Source organism: Nicotiana tomentosiformis, chromosome 7, assembly GCF_000390325.3.
Source record: "Nicotiana tomentosiformis chromosome 7, ASM39032v3, whole genome shotgun sequence".
In the NCBI taxonomy this organism is placed as follows: Eukaryota; Viridiplantae; Streptophyta; class Magnoliopsida; order Solanales; family Solanaceae; genus Nicotiana; species Nicotiana tomentosiformis.
Genome location: NC_090818.1, coordinates 14171422 through 14191789, shown reverse-complemented (window position 1 = coordinate 14191789; position 20368 = coordinate 14171422). Strand labels below are relative to the sequence as shown.

At 33.7% G+C, this 20368-nt stretch overlaps 2 protein-coding genes across 3 annotated transcripts; one reads left to right on the top strand and one right to left on the bottom strand.

The window, feature by feature from the left end:
- The first annotated feature begins 852 nt into the window (after nucleotides 1-852).
- On the top strand, nucleotides 853-4399 carry LOC104111682 (V-type proton ATPase subunit e1). 2 transcript variants are annotated; one of them, XM_009621429.4, is made up of 4 exons: nucleotides 853-1003; nucleotides 1263-1408; nucleotides 1493-1540; nucleotides 4041-4399. In XM_009621429.4, exons 2-4 carry the CDS (start codon nucleotides 1311-1313, stop codon nucleotides 4105-4107), a joined length of 213 nt encoding a protein of 70 aa, XP_009619724.1. In that variant the 5' UTR covers nucleotides 853-1003; nucleotides 1263-1310; the 3' UTR covers nucleotides 4108-4399. The 2 variants fall into 2 exon arrangements, with proteins under 2 accessions (XP_009619724.1, XP_009619725.1); XM_009621430.4 differs by having other exon boundaries at nucleotides 865-1003; nucleotides 1258-1408.
- Nucleotides 4400-5225: 826 nt separating this feature from the next.
- Nucleotides 5226-17815, bottom strand: LOC104111680 (fatty acid hydroperoxide lyase, chloroplastic). Its single transcript, XM_009621428.3, has 2 exons — nucleotides 17272-17815; nucleotides 5226-6428 (listed from the first exon to the last, which is right to left on the bottom strand). Exons 1-2 carry the CDS (start codon nucleotides 17722-17724, stop codon nucleotides 5388-5390), a joined length of 1494 nt encoding a protein of 497 aa, XP_009619723.1. The 5' UTR covers nucleotides 17725-17815; the 3' UTR covers nucleotides 5226-5387.
- Nucleotides 17816-20368: the final 2553 nt, after the last annotated feature.

Here is a 20368-nt window from a genome sequence, read left to right as displayed (position 1 = left end):
TTCCCTTAGCTTAAGCTCTTCCGACGTACTCTTCACTTGAGTAATTGAGTTCAACTCTTAAAGATTCTGAAATTGTTTTTTTAGTAACCAAGTGTAAGCATGAAAGCTTGCAATGATATTTGCAGTCGCTTGAAATGTTATTTTTTTTTCCTTCTTATTATTGTATCTGCTGTCAAGTTAGGTATAAAGGCATGCAGTATGATAGCAATAATTTTGTGTATCAAAGATTGGGAATAACGCTCGCATTTATGTAGGAGTGGTGATATATTTAAGGAAAATCTTAAAGTTTCAAAGCAAAAAATAAAAAAGAAAGAACGCTTACATTCATAGAGGAAATTTTTTGTTTCTGTTATTTTAGGTTATTGAGTTTTAAATTAATTTCTTAAAAAATATATAAGGTCTTGACCAAGTTACTGCGTTAGACTGAATGCTTAACATGTATACACCCCAACACACACGTTAACTCTTCAAACAACATTTGGTGGGTGCAAAATAGGACTTCTTGATAGTAGTCATGCACAAATAATAATAAATATAAAAGAAAAAAGGTCAAAATATATACGGAACCATGTTCAATGATCTAAATACCTTTTTCGTTAATAATTTAGGTTGATGTTCTTCACCGTAACAAAATTGACCAAACTACTAACGATTGATCATAGTTTAGACCATTTCACTTTCTGGCATAGTTAATGGATAAATATAGGACAATGTAAAAAACTCATAATCCTTTATCAACATAAAATGAGAACAAAATACACATCCACTTCTTTAAGGGAGTATTTAGGATTTCTGAAAATAAATAGGGTCTTTCTACACTACTTAGGAACTTTCCGGAGTCAAGTGAAATTTCTCTTTTATATCCCAACCGAAATGACTGGTTTACCCCGCTGAAAAACTAAAATTTGTGAATACTACCCCAATAATTTGGTCACAGATTCATCCACCACAATTCTACTTGGGATCCAGCTTCTTCAACTTCTCTCTGTTTCTCTCATTAACTGTACGTATTTTCTGTATATTTTCCCTATTTCTCAATCAATTTCTGCAGTATACATCAAATTCATATTATGTGCCTGTTTCCAAATTGATTCTTAATTTTGAATTTTTGAATTATGTGAATATTGATTAGTGTGCATTGTGCCCTTTGATATACAAATAAATAACTTCCAATTTACCAATAAAAATGGGTTCTTTTTTTTGTGGGTTTGCTTATTTAACTATAAAAATCCGATCTTTTTGTTGTTGTTGTGATAATGCAGAGAATAAGAGGCATCTGAGAGATTGTTTGGTTTAGATCCAAAGCAAAAATGGGATTTCTGGTAACAACTCTAATATTTGTCGCTATTGGGGTTATTGCATCTCTGTGCACCAGAATTTGCTGCAATAGAGGCCCTTCTACTAATCTGTATGTTCTTTTTGTTTCATTTATGTCTTTCCAGTTAGATTTCTGCATTACTTTACTGTTGATTGATTGTATTTTGTGATGCAGGTTGCACCTAACATTGATTATCACGGCGACTGTCTGCTGTTGGATGATGTAAGTGTGGTTTATAGTTGGAAATTTCTGTTTCAGCTGTAAAACGATATAAGGAGTAGATTACTATTGTTCCATGAAATTTTTATACTTGAAGATATTTGGAAGCCTTTAGGTAGTGTATGAAAATTTGAACATAACACCAAAAAAGTAGAGTATTGAATTCTTGCATTTCGTCCTTCAAGACTTTGGGTGGACAAAATAGACTGTTTAGTCGAGCCACAACACGGGCAGAAAGAAAGGGTCTATCTGAACCATTGATTTTTCATTACTGCTAAAATCTTCCCAAATTTAGCAATCATATCAAAGATGCTGTGGAAAGGTTAAAAAATTGAAGACTAGAAAGTAAGACTGCATGAAGCAGCGAAAAAGGAGCAATAAAACCTTTTTCAAGTTAAAAACATGATTTCCTTAATCACAAGAATTTCCGTATAAAAAAAAGTTAAAAAAATGATTTCTCTTAGCAATTTGCTGTAATATTTTAAGGAGTAGAGTTGGTAGACTAGCGGAGATCATCTGCTTGTTACCTAATAGACCACAAGGTTTTGAAGTACAAGCCTGCACCAATCTGAATTAACAATTTAAATTTATGAAATAACCCATTTCTCAACTTCTATGGCATGAAAGATTCCACATAATTTGGTAGACTCACAAAGAAAATTACTTGAAATTCTTACATTCAAATAGGAAAAGACTGAATCAGGTCAAACTGCAAAACATAAAAAAAATCCCTCTGCCCTTATTTATTTGACGTAATATGACTTTTATGGTCAAATTTCTGATATGATCAGGATGTTTTAACACATTGTGAAATATGATAATGACTTAAGATAGAGTTTTTGATGTACTTTCTAAATATTCACAAACTCAAATTTTAAATTCGTTATCTCTAACTTATTAATAATTTTGACATAATCATATCCGAAGCAAGTGACATAAGTTTTGATTGGCAGTAAGTCTATCTTTCTTAGCCTTGGTGACAGGGTTACCCAACATCTGTGCTTGTAGTCTGTAGTATGCTGCTCGATGAATTAGTTGTGCGCAAATTGGCTGGACCATTGTCATAAAGAAAAGAAGTTTGATTAGAAACGTAAAGAAATGAAAATAAAGTAAAAGTTTTTATGTGATCCTAAAACTTTAAAACACAATTTGAAGCTTCAGATGATAGGCTGAAGAATTTTATGTGATTAGACACTTGAGTTTTAATGTGATGGAATATCAGGAGCTGAAAACATTGAGTTTGCAATCTTATTTTAAACTTTATTTGCATCGAATCTCAGAACTCTTTCCCCTTGATAGTTGCCTCAGGAAGGAAGAACGGAATGCAAATTCTGTGTTTAGAATAGCAAATTCATCTAATGAGAGGCTTTTGAACCAGATATATTAGTTGATTGCTAAATATGTGGTTTTGACTTTTGTCTCACTTTTCCCACCTCTACTTTTAAGTTGTTCAATCTCTTTTAGGTTTGAATCTTCTGAATACCTTCAATCAAACTTCTTTTTTGTCTTGCTTTTCTAATTGCTTCATCGATCATTAAGTTTGTGCGGTAGTAATTTCTTTTCACGAATCCCGTAGCTTCATCTTGTGAATGCTTGCCAAAATTATCTGAAGGTTGTTGGCAAATATTAAGCTCTTCACTCTGATTGATTCATCTGTGTTGGAAAAGAAAACTGTCCATCTATCAATATACTCTGTTAATTCTTCCAAAGGAAACCCTCTTGAATGGTTTGGTAATCTTCTAATTTAGGGCTTTCAATGTTAGCAGCCGTGTACATAATATGACGGTTCATGAATCCTGAAGATAACTAGGAGTCGTTAATCTATAGGAACCACTTTTTCGTGTCATTCCACGTAGTCATTGGTGGATCTTGAACTGCTTTGGTGTTGCTCTTTGAGTGAGTTGTATCTTGGTACTCATAGCCTGAGGGGATCATACAACTCATGTTGACAAGAAAAAAAAGTCCAGGAGATTTGATATCCAATTTAGAATCTATCAGCCCCTCATTTTTTTTCCCTCAAAAATAATGATTGTGTTATGAAACTTCTAGACAAGGTTAGACTTACGAAAAATGGATAAATAACTGAAATTCCGATTCTATTCAGGCGCTGTGATTACTGTCTGAACAGTTTGAAAAGAGTGAAAGGTGAAGTAGTCTAGAAATCCAAATTATAACTTTTCAAATTCCTACTGCAGCATCCAGTCGGGGCTTTACCAGTGCTAAATTGTCTTACCTCCAAATTTGGCCAACTCCTCAATGTGGAACTATAATGATATATGATATCTCTTTGTTGTATCTTGACGGCCAACTCTCCCATGCTAAGCTCTGACAATTCCTGAAGTCTTTTCTTTTATTTGTGTGCTTCTTTTAACTGCATAGTCCTGATTTTTTGCAATTATTTAGGTTTATCTACACAAGCACATATTAGTGCTTTAAGTGACATTCATATTTTGTTTTATCAAAGCTTATGAACATTTATTTTCCTTTCTTCTTTCTTGAATAGGTGGGCGATTGTATATCTTGCACAGCTGAATCCGCTCATTGTTCCAGTTTTGAGCGAAGGAGAGTAAATACAGCGTGTATGGAATTGTGGAGGGTGTTGATAGTTACTTGAGATTGCTGCACCCCTAAGTATTCTTCTCTCAGGCTCTCTGTAAACTTTTCATTTGGTGCAAACAATTTATAAGATTTATTTTTGTATATTATTCACCTCTTATAAAGTGGTTCTTTAAGAACCATTATTATATCCTCAGCCAATTCTGGTCTGAGGTTGAGGAATATGTATTTTTGGATTGGACTGAGTGTTGGATCGAGGGTTATAAATAAACAAATGGTTGTATGCTTCTGCATTACCTTTTATTATGAGGTCTGGGTTTGTTGACATAATGCAATTACTCAAGGAAATTAGTTCTACTAATTGTATAAACGAAGGTTTTAAATTGCGCTTCGTTTAATTGCGGATGATTTGGTGTGTAATGATTTTTAGATATGTAAATAAAAACATTTAGTATCAAGTAGCAAATGGAACATTCTGTGTAGAAAACAGATGGAATCAGCCATTGATACTTGTATTAGGGTAAGCTGTCTACACCATACCCTCTTAGGGTGCGTCCCTTCCTCGGACCTTACGTGAATGCGGGGTGTTTCGTACATCGGGTTACCCTTTCATTACCGGATTATTTGAACAAAAGATGAAAAGCTCCAAGTGCTTGACGTGCACCTATAATCAACAATGTGGCAATCTCAGATATATTAATTCGAATATGGAATTGCTTTTCTTCCTATCATTTTTCTCTTCCCTTTTTTTTTTTTCCCGCAAATATTGTTACAGCAAACTTACATAATGAGCAATAACTTTTCTCCTAGGACTAATCTCCATATTGAATGTTTAATTCTTTTCATTTTAAAATTTTCCTAAGTTAACCAACCTGGCTGTGGGTGGACAAATCTGTTGAGCTAATTGGGAAAAGAATACTGATTTAATTTCCAAAAATTAGAAAGAAAAATAGTCATTGGAAGTACATGCATGCCTCCATCATCAGTATCAATGTATTTTTCCAATTATTAATCCCACTTATAATTGAAGATTACAAAAGTTCTCTTTTGAGTGACTTTGTCATGCATAAAGTTTTTTAAACTGTAACTCTTTGAATATGTAGAAGTAGACTCATATAAATCTAAGGCAATATTCAAAAAAAATAAATAAGCACTCCTTGAAATTTCATTGTTGAATTTATATTACACATAAGGAGTATCACACAAGGGGGAGGGGGAAAAAGAGATGTCTGAATTCTGAAGACATTATTTTGACATGTCTAGCAAAGCTTAATTAGCTGCCACAACTCAAAACTCAACTGGCTTTTTTCACAGATGTGATTGAACCAGAAGAGAAACTCACTGAATCATACCTTTGAAAAACATAAGCCACAATCAAAGAAGCAGTAAGAGTAACAATATCCTTAGCAGCACATTGTTTGTTTGATTCAGTTGGTCTCCCAGTCTGTGGTCCATTTGACCAAAACAAATAATTCAGCAATTCTTTCCCTTTTTCCTTTGTAAACCTTTCCAACACAAACTTTTCAGGATTATCAAACACCTTTGGATCTCTCATAACCAATGGCTGATATCCACAAAGAAGTTCACCTTTCTTGATTTCATAAACTGAATCATGTGAACTTAGCTTAAAATCTTTTCTTGCTCTTGCATATTGAGTTGGCACAGGTGGACTAAGTCTAAGTGTTTCATATACAAAAGACTGAACAAGTTCCATTTCTTTAACACTCTCAAAACTCAAATTTTCTGGCTTTAATCCAACTTTCTCTCTAACTTCATTTCTCAATTTCTCTTGTAACTCTGCATTTTTCTCATCTCCAAGATTTCCCAAAAGGGTTGGCAAAAAAATAGAGAAACCACCAAAAGCATTGAACCCAAGAATGAACAAAAGGTTATGTATAGCTTCTTGTTCAGTAAGTCCAAACTCTGATTTACCTCTATTTAAAACTTCCTTAGCTTCATTTTTGACAAATTGTATGAGTTTTTCATAACCACCTTTGACAAGGAAAAAAGGGTAACTAAAAGAGTGGACAAATATTTCTTCAAGGGGTTGAAGTACACCAATACTAACAGTAGGTGCAAGTTGAATAGCTAGCCACGTGTCAAGCATTACGTAGCCAGAATTGGCTATTTCTGGTGAAGCTGATGGATTGGCTCCTAAGAGAGTGAGGGAAAAAAAGTTGAAGAGGAGTTTTTGCATAGTAGGGAGAAGAGAAGCTGAGTTTGATTTTGAGATATCTGATTCGAAAGTTTCAAACATGGTGTTGAGTTCATTGACAAGTGTTGGCACCCATGTTTTTGAGCTTCTTTTTAGAATGTCCAATGAAAAGTTCTTAATCTGCAATTAAACAGTATAAAAAAAATTGTTTAACTACCAATGCATAATGATAAATGTATCTCGTAACTTTTGTTCTAAATCACCAAATCTTTTGTTATAGAAAATATAATCTTATTATAAGTAAGAAATAAAAGGTTAGTCAAGTGCACAAAGCATCCTGCAGTACCTCCACTCAGGGCACAAGAAATATGGGGATTTGGGTGGAAGGGAGTTGAGGAGAGTAGCCTAGAAAATTATTTTTCGAAAAAATATTTTCGACTCTCTAACCAAACACTAAAAAATATTTTTCGAAAATTTTTTTTCACTCACCAATTAAATATGAAAAAATAAGTGATAAAATCACTCATTTTTAGAAAAATATTTTCCAAGAAAAAATAGTTTCTTTCATATCAAACACACCCTTACAAGCTTTAAAGGACAATTAGTATTCATGTGTCATTTTGGGATGAAATCATGGGCTGATTTGGGCTACTTAAAATAAATGAGTTTAATTGGGTTGTGTCCAAACTTTAACCCATCATTAAAGCAGCTCATGCTCAACCCATTAAAGTATTGGCGGGTTGAGCGGGTCAAATGGGGTTGAGCCACTTTTGTCACTCCTAAGTGTAATATAGACAGTCTACCCTAATGTAAGAATTAATGCTTTTTCTACGATTCGAACTTATAATCTATAGGTCATGCGAAAATAACTTTATATTTGCTCTAAGGCTCCCCTTTATTATATGTAAGAAATACTTAAATTAAACAAAATATTCTTAAACATATTGGGCAAACAATTCAAAGGGTAGTGCACAAGGATAGAAATTTTGAGACATTTGGAGTGAATGTTCAATATATAAAAGAACAAATGCCCTTCTACCAAGGCATTAGCCACATGAGACTTTAGTTATCCTTATAATGTGATTGCAAGTGTCAATAGATATATAAAATCCGACTAACCCGATTGAATTGTACTGTATTGAACCGATTTTTAGTTCTTTTTAATAAAATTATAGGGTTTTATATAAATCTATAACCGTAACGATAATTAGGATAAATTTTTTATTTTATGAAAATAAACTGAAAAAATATCGAACTGTACCGAATAAATATACATGTGAAAAATACATTTATATATTAAGTTTGAAAATAATAAAGCATTAAATTTTTTTCCGGGCCTTGGAATTATGAAAACTATTATAAGCCAACAAGTAATTAAACTCAAAATCCTAATTCTCAAACTTATTATGCTACTCTTATTGAAACGAAATTACTTCCACCATATTCACTAGTAAGACACGAGGTATTGTAGGGATTATGAGTAGCAAACTGCAATGTATTGAATATATTTTTTTCCGTATGATTTAGATTTATCTTTTTGAATATTTAATCTTTCATAGACTTTATTCTTGAGTCACAACTATTTATATTTTCTTTGTATTTGCTTACTGTAAATAGTTGATGGATCTATACTCTCGCCAGCTTTCAAATTTTCTTAATTCATAACCTTTTAAAATTTAAAATTGTCTAAAAAGTTTTGCTAAGTCCTATAAAAGTACGTATGTCGTTGCATTCTACTCCTACTAGTGATTTTTACATGACATTTAAAAAAAATACTGAAAATTAACCAAGCGTACCGATACCGAAGAGAAACCAACATGATTGAAAATGTTTCAAAAAATCTAATTTTGATTATAAATAATAGAATGACCGAAAAATTAATATAGTATAAATTTTATAAAATAACCGGCCGAATCGAAACACTAAAAACCCTTAGTGATTGCTATGACTATTTAGAAGTTAAACCACTGAAGACGAATCATCAATAAGTAGTATTTTTGTCTTTTTAAAACATTACATAATTCTTGAAAAACATGAAAAAAAAAGATCTACTAGAGATTTAAGGAGATATTTTGAAACTAATATCTATCATGTGTAAAATGTGGACACCTATGACTTTATTGTTTCACTGAAAGGCCAACTCTATTGTCATCTCCCCGTTTATGTCTGGACTTCTTAATATATATATATATATATATATATATATATATATATATATAGACATACTGGACCACAAGACAAATTAGTGTCAATTTCAAGTTGATGCAGAGTTGGATTGAAAAATTTACTTTATGTCTACTTAGAAATATGTTTTATTGCTTTTTTTTCTAATACTTTTTAAGTGTAACATTGTACAATTTATACTAGTGTATGTAGTGGAGTAGAACTTATCATTCCTTTGTTTGAGCTTAAGAATTCGACATCTTTTGTCGCCCTCAAGCTTAAAAACTAGCCAAGATATGTGTTAATTACTATTACTATGTGTGGGGTCTATTTCCATAATAAAACAAAGAAAAAAGGGGATTGTGGGGTGGATTCCGTAATGAAGAAAGAAGAAAAAGATTGTGGAGTCATCCCACAATGAAGAAGAAAAATATGTAAGATGACAAAATTAGTAGTTGGCATCGAAACACGTTTTTTGATCAAAATTGGTTTTGGTTATGACACTTCTTCCTATAAATAAAAGCCTTCAACTTCTCATTTTACACACCAATCTCAGAGGAAAAATATATCTGAGAGTTAGAAAGAAAGAGTAAGGTTTCACAGACAGGGTATAAGAAAATAATCTGTGAGAAAAATAGAGAGTGAGCGATATTTTAGTGAGATGGGAATATCAAAAGAAAGTTATTTCTTTTGAGTGTTGTAGTGGTTTTTGGAGTATTTTTCTCGGACCTACAAAGTGTAAAATTTCTTGCTATAGTGATATCAGTTGCTCGTCTCGGGGCCGTAATTTTTTTTCCTTATTCAAAAAGGTTTTCCACGTAAAAATCTTGGTGTCGTAGTCACTCTTTTATTCTTGTTAATTACCGTATCTTGATGCTACGTTATTATTCCGCTTTTATTACTGTGAATATTATTTCTGTAGGGGATTTATTCCCAACAACTGGTATCAGAGCACAGGTTTTGCTCGTTCACAAAAATACTATTCACTGTCGGTAGTACTATACTCGGTAAAAACTAAAAATGTCCGGAGTAAAGTATGAGGTAGTAAAATTTAATGGAGATAGCGGTTTCTCAACATGGCAAAGAAGGATGAGAGATCTGCTCATCCAACAAGAATTATACAAGGTACTAGATGCTGATGCCAAAATGCCTGATACCATAAAAGCTGAGGATTGGACTGACTTGGATAAAAGGGCTGCTAGTGCAATCAGGTTGAACTTATCAAATGATGTGGTAAATAACATCATTGATGAAGACACCGCACGTGGCATTTGGACAAGGTTGGAAAGCCTATACATGTCCAAAATGCTAACAAATAAATTATACATGAAGAAACAGCTATACGCCCTACACATGGGTGAATGTACGAAATTTTTGTCACATTTAATGTGTTTAACAGACTAATGACACAGCTCGCCAATCTCGGAGTGAAAATCGAGGAAGAAGATAAAGCCATCTTGCTGTTAAACTTGTTGCCATCTTCGTACGATAATATGGCAACAACCATCCTGCATGGTAAGACTACCATTGGGTTGAAAGATGTCACATCAGCTCTTCTACTCAATGAGAAGATGAGAAAGAAGCCTGAAAATCAAGGACATGCTCTCATCACAGAAGGTAGAGGCAGGAGTTATTAAAGGAGTTCGAGCAACTATGGTAGATCCGGAGCTCGTGGGAAGTCTAAGAACCGATCCAAATCAAGAGCTAGAAATTACTACAATTGTGATCAACCAGGTCACTTCAAAAGAGATTGCCCAAATCTAAGGAAGGGCAAAGGTGAAACTAGTGGCCAGAAGAATGACGACAATATAGCCGCCATGGTATAAAACAATGATAATGTTGTCCTCTGTATAAACGAGGAAGAGGAATACATGCACTTATCAGGTCTAGAGTCAGAATGGGTGGTTGATACAACAGCATCTTACCATGCCACACCGGTAAGAGATCTTTTTTGTAGATATGTAGCAGGTAATTTCGGCCTTGTGAGAATGGGTAACACAAGTTACTCAAAGATTGCGGGGATTGGTGACATTTGTATCAAGACAAATGTCGGATGCACATTGGTTCTGAAGGACGTGCGACATGTACCTGATTTGCGGATGAACTTGATCTCGGGAATTGCTTTAGACCGAGATGGATATGAGAACTATTTTGCAAATCAAAGGTGGAGACTCACCAAGGGATCATTAGTGATTGCAAAGGGAGTTGCTCACGGCACGTTGTACATGACAAATGCAGAAATATGCCAAGGTGAATTGAACGCGACACAAGATGAGATTTCTGCAGATTTGTGGCACAAAAGAATGGGTCATATGAGTGAGAATAGATTGCAGATTCTTGCCAAGAAATCACTCATTTCTTATGCCAAAGATACAATGGTAAAACCCCGTGACTACTGTTTATTTGGTAAGCAACATAGAGTCTCATTTCAGACATCATATGAAAGAAAATTGAATATACTTGATTTGGTATATTTTGATATTTGTGGTCCAATAAAAATTGAATCGATGGGCGGTAACAAATATTTTGTTACTTTTATTGATGATGCTTCACGAAAATTATGGGTTTATATTTTGAAAACCAAAGATTAGGTGTTTCAAGTTTTCCAGAAGTTTCATGCTATAGTGGAAAGGGAGATATGCCAAAAGCTAAAGCGTCTCCGAAGTGACAATGGAGGTGAATACACTTCAAGAGAATTTGATTAGTACTATTCGAGCCATGGGATCAGAGATGAAAAGACAGTTCCTGGAACCCCAAAACACAATGGCGTAGCCGAAAGGATGAACCGAACCATTGTGGAGAAAGTGAGAAGCATACTTAGAATGGCTAAACTGCCTAAGTCATTCTGGGGTAAAGCAATTCAGACAACCTGTTACCTGATTAATAGGAGTCCATCCGTTTCGTTGGCGTTTGACATCCTTGAGAGAGTTTGGACCAACAAGGAGGTGCCCTACTCACATGTGAAGGTGTTCAGTTGCAGAGCTTTTGCACATGTACCAAAGGAGCAGAGGACAAAGCTGGATGATAAATCTGTTCCTTGCATATACATCGGATATGTAGATGAAGAATTCAGATACAGATTGTGGGATCCTGTAAAGAAGAAGGTCATAAGAAGCAAAGATGTAATCTTCCGAGAAAGTGAAGTTGGAACTGCTGATGATATAATTCCTAACCTTGTTACTATTCCTTATACTTCTAACAATCCCACAAGTGCAGAAAGTACGACCGATGAGGTTGCCGAGCAGAGGAGAAACCTAGAGAGGTTATTGAGCAGGGGGAGCAATTTGATGATGATGTCGAGCAAGTGGATCAACCCACTCAGGGAGAAGAACAACCACAACTTTTGAGGAGATCAAAAAGGCCAAGGGTAGAATCATGCAGGTACCCTTTCACAGAGTATGTCCTCGTCAGTAATAAGGGAGAGCCGTAAAGTCTTAAGGAGGTGATGTTCCATCCAGAAAAGAACCAGTGGATGAAAGCCATGCGAGAAGAGATGAAATCTCTACAGAAAAATAGCACGTACAAGCTGGTTGAACTTTCAAAGGGTAAAAGACCACTCAAATGTAAGTGGGTCTTTACGCTCAAGAAAGATGAAAATGGCAAGCAGGTTAGATACAAATCCCGATTGGTGGTTAAAGGATTCTAACAGAAGAAAGATATTGATTTTGACGACATTTTCTCACCTGTTGTTAAAATAACTTCTATTCGAACAATTTTGAGCTTATCAGCTAGCCTAGATCTTGAAGTGGAGCAGTTTGATGTGAAACTATATTTCTTCATGGAGATTTGGAAGAGGATATTTATATGGAGCAGCCAGAAGGATTTGAAATAGCTGGAAAGAAACACATGGTGTGCAAATTAAATAAGAGTTTTTATGGATTGAAGCAGGCACCAAGGCAGTAGTACATGAAGTTTGACTCATTCATGAAAAGTCAAACATACATAAAGATCTATTCTGATCCATGTGTTTACTTCAAAAGATTTTATGAGAATAACTTTATTATATTATTGTTGTATGTAGATGACATGTTAATTATAAGAAAAGACAAGGGGCTGATCGCAAAGTTGAAAGGAGATTTGTCCAAGTCATTTGATATAAAGGACTTGGGCCCATCACAACAAATTCTGGGTATGAAGATAGTTCGAGAGCGAACAAGCAGAAAGTTGTGGCTGTCTCAGGAGAAGTACATTGAACGTGTACTGGAATGCTTCAACATGAAGAATGCTAAACCAATCAGCACACCTCTTACTAGTCATCTAAAGTTGAGCAAGAAGATGTGTCCTACAACAGTGAAGGAGAAAGGGAACATGGCTAGAGTTTCTTATTCTTCAGCAGTCGAAAGCTTGATATATGCAATGTATGCACCAGACCTTATATTGCTCATGCAGTTGGTGTTGTCAGCAGATTTTTTGAAAATCCAGGAAAAGAACATTGGGAAGCAGTCAAGTGGATATTGAGGTACCTGAGAGGTACCACAGGATATTGCTTGTGTTTTGGAGGATCTGATCCAATCTTGAAGGGTTACACAGATGCTGATATGGCAGGTGATCTTGATAATCGTAAATCTACGACATGATACCTGTTCACATTTTTAGGGGGAGCTATATCATGGCAGTCAAAGTTGCAGAAGTGTGTCACACTCTCTACAACTGAAGCAGAGTATATTGTCACTACTTAAGTTGGCAAGGAAATGGTTTGGCTGAAACGGTTCCTTCGAGAGCTTGGATTGCATCAAAACAAGTATGTCATCTATTGTGACAGTCAAAGTGCAATAGACCTGAGCAAAAACACCATGTATCACGCAAGGACGAAGCATATCAACGTGAGATATCATTGGATTCGAGAAAGAATAGAGGATGGATCTATACAAGTGAGAATCCTTCGGATATGCTGAATAAGGTGGTACCAAGAGACAAGTTCGAGTTATGCAAAGAACTTGTCGGCATGCACTCAAGCTAGAAGTCCGGTGTTACCTCCTTCAGGTGAATGAGTCTGGAGGGGGAGATTTGTGGGGTCCAGTCCCATAATGAAACAAAGAAAAAAGGGGATTGTGGGGTGGATCCCCATAATGAAAAAAGAAGAAAAAGATTGTGGGGTCCATCCCCATAATGAAGAAGAAAAATCTGCAAGATGCCAAAATTAGTAGCTGGCACCGAAACGCACTTTTTGACCAAAATTGGTTTTGATTACAACACTTTTTCCTATAAATAGAAGCTTTCAACTTCTCATTTTACACACCAATCTCAAAGGAAAAATATATTTGAGGGTTAGAAAGAAAGAGTGAGGTTTCACAGACAGGGTATAAGAAAATAGTCTATGAAAAAAATAGAGAGTGAGCGATATTGTAGTGAGGTGGGAATATCAAAATAGAGTTATTTCTTTTGAGTATTGTAGTGATCTTTGGAGTGTTTTTCTCGGACCTACAAAGTGTAAAATTCCTTACTATAGTGATATCAGTTGCTCGTCTCGGGGCCGTGATTTTTTTTCCTTATTCAAAAGGGTTTTTCACGTAAAAATCTTAGTGTCGTAGTCACTCTTTTATTCTTGTTAATTACGGTATCTCGATGCTACATTATTATTCCACTTTTATTACTGTAAATATTATTTATGTAAGGAATTTATTCCCAACACTATGTGTGTCATTTCAATTATCAGTTGTGATCAGATTGGAAGATTGAATTCTTCCTATCCAACAAATAAAAATTAAAAGGGAAAGGGGAAAACAATACACACAAATGAAGGAACAAGCTAAAAGAGACGCTTGGCATGTAAATGTTAAGCCAATTAAAACAATAACAAACTTAGTATTTTTTCATAAGTAAATCTGGAAAAGAGAGTGTGTACGGAAATTTTAACGCTAAATGTCAAGATAATTAATACCAATAAAGAAAAAAAAGAAAAGAAAAGGAGATCTACTGATGCATCTGTCGCTGTACCTAATATGGACCAAATACCAATAGGTTATGGACCATCTCAAAAGGAATCTACACTTCCTCCATCCCGAGCCATAAGAGCAGTTCGTTTTAAACTCCTTGTTTTTTTAAAAAACATTGTTATAATGGATCGCAAAAGGTCAGAAATCTAAGTTGTTTCTTTATGCTAAAAAGGCTCTTATCTTATGTGAATTGTGCTCAATTTTATATGTGACAATTCCGCTAAAATATCTTTGTTAGTTTTAGGAAGGAACCGTTAGTGCGGGAAAATTTACGTTGACGTGTTTTTATTTATGAAAATCTAGCTAGTAAAATCATATATATTGATAGTATTAAAAAAAGTCATATATCTTTAATGAAATTTATTCAATTATAGTATGTTACCCTATTTACTGAAATATTATTATTTTAAAATAATAATTGTGTTTGAGTCGATTTGTGTGCACTCTGACTATTTCAGTGGATATTTAGTTATTTACTGCCTACACTGGCACAAATACCACTTGCCAAGTAACTTTGTCTATCAAAAGTTAGGCAAACGAGAAGAAGTCATTTAACGTCTTTTGTCTCTACCGAAAGTTTGAAACTAAAACCCTAATCTCCCATGAATTTTCGGTGATCATTTGGAATATCAATTTATGTCACGTGATAAACATGAGAAAAAGTTTATAGCTCCTAAATATACTTCGTAGGTTTTATTTTTAAAAAAAATAATATCTAGATTTATACCTGAAAATCTTGTACAAGAGGATATTTTCAAAGTGATGACTAATAAAATGTGGACTAGTGGGTTCATTGAAATCTAATTCAATTGTCATATCGTTCCTTTTATCTTTGATCTTTTCTATATAGTCATGAGATATGTTTTGTATATATGTATATTCACTTTATCGAACTGCTGGTCCTTTCATAGTTTAGGACAAAATGCACATGTTCCAGTGGTCCTTTATCAACACATTATAGTTCAAGAGTAAAAAAAAAGAAAAAAAAAAGAAAAAAGAAAAAAGAAAAAAGTCATGATGTATGAAATATTTAGCGTTCACGTAGGGCATGAGAAATGATCGTATCTCAAAAGGGTGTAATGCAGATACTTTATTCTGATACAAAAATCAGTGGTTGATTCTATTGCTCGAACCTATGACGTGATACAAATAGTCTACCGTAAAATTAATTGACCATATGTGCGGTTGATTCTACTAAAAGTTTTAAATATTTTATTTGTTATAAGAAATTGCAAGGCCAAGATATAATTACATTTTATCTTTTCTGCGCTCTTCTAACTATCATTTGTGACCAAGTCAATGAAAATTAATAACGTCCTTCCACTAATGTAAATAATATGGTGTTTGGGTAAGCTTATAAGTTGAATAATTAGCTTATGAGCAGTTTTTATTTATCTACATATTTGACAAATATCAAAAGTGTTTATAAATTGAAATTAGCCAAAGCCATAAGGTATTAGTTCGACAATATTTATTTTATTATATACCTAACATTTTTGTGATTCCCTAAATACACTTGTCTATCTGTAGCTTCTTTCTCATTCGTCCTTTTCGTATTATTTTCAAATTTAATTTATGTGTTTTGCAAACAACTTTAATACTAGCATTTTTATCATTTTATAGAAAATTGGTTTTCATTATCTTTTATTACTCTTAATTTATTAAATTACTTTTAATACTTAAAAGTGTTTTTCTAACACTTGAAGCTTAATACCCAAGGGCTCGTTTGATATGAGAGATAATAGATAATTAATTTTGAGATGAGTTTATTCTATATTTGATTGGGATAAAATCGTGGCATAATTAATTAATCCCCTGATTATAGTATTTTTTTTTCCTATGAAAGAAAGGGGAGAAATGGAATAACTAATCCCGAGATAGTTAATTATGAAATAACTTGTTTCTCAACCAAACGACTCCTAAGGTCTCTAACTAACCACATCAAATCCTTTGGTGTACTTCATAAACAAGGCCAATTAATACACATCAAATCACACATTTTCCTTGTAAAAATACTCTTTATTCACCGTATCCTCCACAATAAGTGATAATTTTACCTTTTTATTTTGGTCCAAAATAAGTGTCCATTTACATAATCAAGAAAAAATTAATTTTATTTTTTTAAAATTTGCCCTTATTTACATATTTTAATGTGTCAAGATAATAATTAATTAAGGTTAATTTAGTAAATAATTTTTTTTCTCTAGAAATTTGTATTTCTTTAATGAGTGTGCAAAAAGTAATGATAATTTATTATGGACAGGAGGGAGTGTTTATTAATGTTTCGGTGACGACTGACCGAACTGTGGCTGCGCCGACATGGATCAACTAGCCTAAGGTTTAGGAAATAAATATTTGTCACAGAAACTTTAGTCCCACATATCTTAATCCTTAAACTTCATACTCCTATACCAAGATATAACAATTCTCACCAATCATCTCCCTTTATCTACTCACTCCAATCCTATAACAATCTTTTGCGAACATTTATTAGTCCCAAGACTCTCAACCACCAAAAAGAAAGCAACCAATTTTGGCTTTTCAAACATGACAAAGGTTACATGTGTTAAAAGTGTGCTATCTTAAGGTTTTGAATGAAGAAAAACTCACATTTTTGCTTCTTGGTGGGATTTAAACCCGAGCCCTCAGAGTTCTAACTCACGTTTTTGACCACTAGGTTAATGACGTTGGGTGCCGGCGACCTTAATGTAACTATTTTGCAAAAGTTCAGCAACGAACATCCTCTTTCATATCTCAGTTTCCAAACGTAGGAAAAGAGATACTCCCTCTATCCCATTTCATGTGAATGGATTCAGAGTATGAGGTCACAACACATACGGACACCAATTCTTTAATATATTTAAAAGCTATGGGAAAATGGAACAACAAAATGTGTTTAAAATAAACTAGGAGAGGAGAAGTACCTGAGTATGTTTAGGTTCAGAAGTATCAAGATAAGCACAAACACGCATATCTCCAGTATACTGAACACTAGGCATGAAATCCCCAACAAGGACATTAGCTTTCTCTACAATCTCCATATCAAACAGATGCGAAAACGACTTGACATCAAGAACCGCCACCACATTCGGATTAACACCAAGAAAAAACGGAAAACAAGGAGGCACATTAGTTCTAAAAACTGTGCTCTTGTGCTTTTCTATTCTCTTGGTAAAAAAAGTGTTAGGTCCCTGGAACCAATTATAATCCAATCTATCAGATATTGGTCCTAACAACGGCCAACCGTAGCCGCCGGGAATTGTACGGACGGGAAGAGAAGCTGGCGGCGGAGTTAGCGACGGTGAGGATGTACGGCCAGTACTACCAGGATTAATAGGAGTAGATCCGCTCATCATTTTCGCCATTATTGTGGACATGCCTTTTTGTTTAATGTACAGAAATTCAATGAAGAATGCTGAATTATTAAGTTGTTTACTATATATGTCTTTGCCTTGGCTTGGCTAGTTAACGTCAACTTAGAAATATCATGCCACTGTATTTATCATGTGCCACTTGTTTTAATGTACCCTTCATTATTACTACTCCTTCCTTTGATTTTATGTGTCAAAGTTTGAGAGTACAAGGGTTACAGTACTAATTAGTATTCGGTATAAATTTAGATATTGATTTTTAAAATTTTTAAAATAAATTTATATATTTTATAATTATTAAAAATATATTATAAGTCGTGATAATTAATAATTCAAAAAGAAGAATTTTATCAATTCAGTTGATTGGCTACCTAAAATTTTCACGTTGTTGATGAGGATTTAATTCTCCACCTTGTAATATCCTTCCCTCATTTCCCCAACCCCTCTCCTTTCCAAAACAAAAATTAATAATTCAAAAATTAAAAAATATTTAAGAAGAGCATGATAAAATAAAATCTCTTTGACTCGCCAAATAGTAATGTTATTATATAAATTGATACAGATGGAATATTACTTTCTTACCTTACTCACAGACAATATTATGAGTAAAAATATGTTTATTGATTAAAATCTTTTATTTGAAGACATGTTTGGATAGTCGTAATCTTTATGAGTATTGTTTGTTAAAACAAATAATCTTCCTGAGTAATAGAATGTCATACGTAAAATCATAAGTTTTAGGGTAGTTTTGATATATACAAAAATCTTTGGTTTTCTTAAACTCCATATAAACTCAAAAATTGAGTATAAAAAAAAGAAATTTTATCTCCTATGACAAAGGTATATACCTTATTTATTATAAACTAAAATTATTTTAAAATATTATTTTCTATAGGTACATTTTATATTTTATAGAAAAATAAATATTTATGGTATATACTACAATTAAGACATGAAATATGCTATTTATGATTTTTCTCTTTTTCTTTCAATTAATACATGATTCTCTCTCAGAATTTTTCTTCGTTCTCTCTCTTCTTTCTCTCTTTCTTTTGAGATAATACATTGCGTTTCACTCTTCAAATCTCATACATGGAAGACATTCTACTACATATTGGAGTTTCTCCCTTTTCCCTACCTTCTCTAGCTATTTTATGCCTTGAAATTTCCTCCAGATGAGATAATTTGTAACAAAGAGTTTCTTTTGTTGTTTGATTATTGCAAATGGCCTCTTACATATCTCTTTCTAATCAATGTGGTCTCTCTCTTTGTCACGACCCAATTTCACCTATAGGTCGTGATGTCGCCCAACATCACCGCTAGGCAAGCCAACTAGTGAATTAAACATATATTCCCTCTTTTAATAAATTTCTGAGTAATTAAACTTTCCTTACTTGCAAGATTTAAGAAAAATAGAAGGTCTAAATAAATAAAAATCAAAATAATAATTTCAAGACCAGAATTCTACTAGTGTATGTGCCAAAACATGGTGTAACAAGTGTATGAGCATCTAGTAAATTATACAAACTTCGGACCACTGTTTGAATATGAAATTGATAGAATACAAAAATGCAAAGGAGAGAGAGAGACTCTAGGGATGCAGAACGTGACACGACCCAAATTCACCTATAGGTCGTGATGGCGCGCAACATCCAACTAGGCAAGCCAACTAATGATTTAAACATATATTCATTTCTTTAAAAATTATCCTAGTAATAAAACTCGGAGTACTTGCAAAAATATTAAGACAATGTGAGAAATAAGATAAGTTAAAACCAAGTAAAATAATTAAATCCAAAAAAATTCTACTAGTGTGTGCCAAAACCTGGTGTCACAAGTGTATGAGCATCTAGTAGATTATACAAAATTCTAAATACTGTCTGAAATAAAATAGACAGAATACAAATACAAGAAGAGGCACTAGTTGCTGCAATACGGCTCAGAAAGGGGCGGCTCACCACTAAGCCTCTGGATAACGTGGGTGCGCACCGATGGGTCCTCCGATAGTACCTGTCTCAGCAAGCATAGTATGAGTACGTAAACAACGTCTACCCAGTAAGTATCAAGCCTAATCTCAAAGAAGAAGTGACGAGAAGTCGACTTTGACACTCACTATGGATCAATAATTTTACAATAGAAATATTTAAATTAATATGATTTATAGAATTTACAATAATTTTTCTTAACTAGCAAAAATAATTAAACTCCTTCAAATGCGATAATTTTCAATTTATTTAGCTTCACAAGCTGCAATTAAAATATCAAGATATCGTGTAATTATTATTATTAGGCACGATTTCTGCCGAGGTCGTACGACCCGATCCAGAGTGTCGTGTACACTGCCGAGGGACGAGCGACGCGATCCATAGATGCATCTATACTGCCGAGGCATTCGGCCCGCTCCACAAGAAAAGAGGACATTTTTTTATGTACCTCCGGAATGAGGATATATATATATTATGAGATTAATGCAAGAGGGTGTACAATTTCTTTTAACAATTAATTAATTTATACAAAAATTCAAGTATATGTGATTTTAATCTTTTACTATTTTTTCTAACAATTCACAGTATAGTTCAAATACTTTAATTAAATAAAGGATACAATTAACACACGTAATTCATGATTTGAGTCCTAAATTACCCGGACT

Coding starts and splice junctions, on each gene's coding strand:
- LOC104111682 (XM_009621429.4), top strand. CDS start 1,311: ATGGGATTTCTGGTAACAACTCTAATATTTGTCGCTATTGGGGTTATT. Junction 1,409..1,492: donor AGAGGCCCTTCTACTAATCT/GTATGTTCTTTT, acceptor TTTGTGATGCAG/GTTGCACCTAACATTGATTA. Junction 1,541..4,040: donor ACTGTCTGCTGTTGGATGAT/GTAAGTGTGGTT, acceptor TTTCTTGAATAG/GTGGGCGATTGTATATCTTG.
- LOC104111680 (XM_009621428.3), bottom strand. CDS start 17,724: ATGTCCACAATAATGGCGAAAATGATGAGCGGATCTACTCCTATTAAT. Junction 6,429..17,271: donor CTGAACCTAAACATACTCAG/GTACTTCTCCTC, acceptor GTTTAATTGCAG/ATTAAGAACTTTTCATTGGA.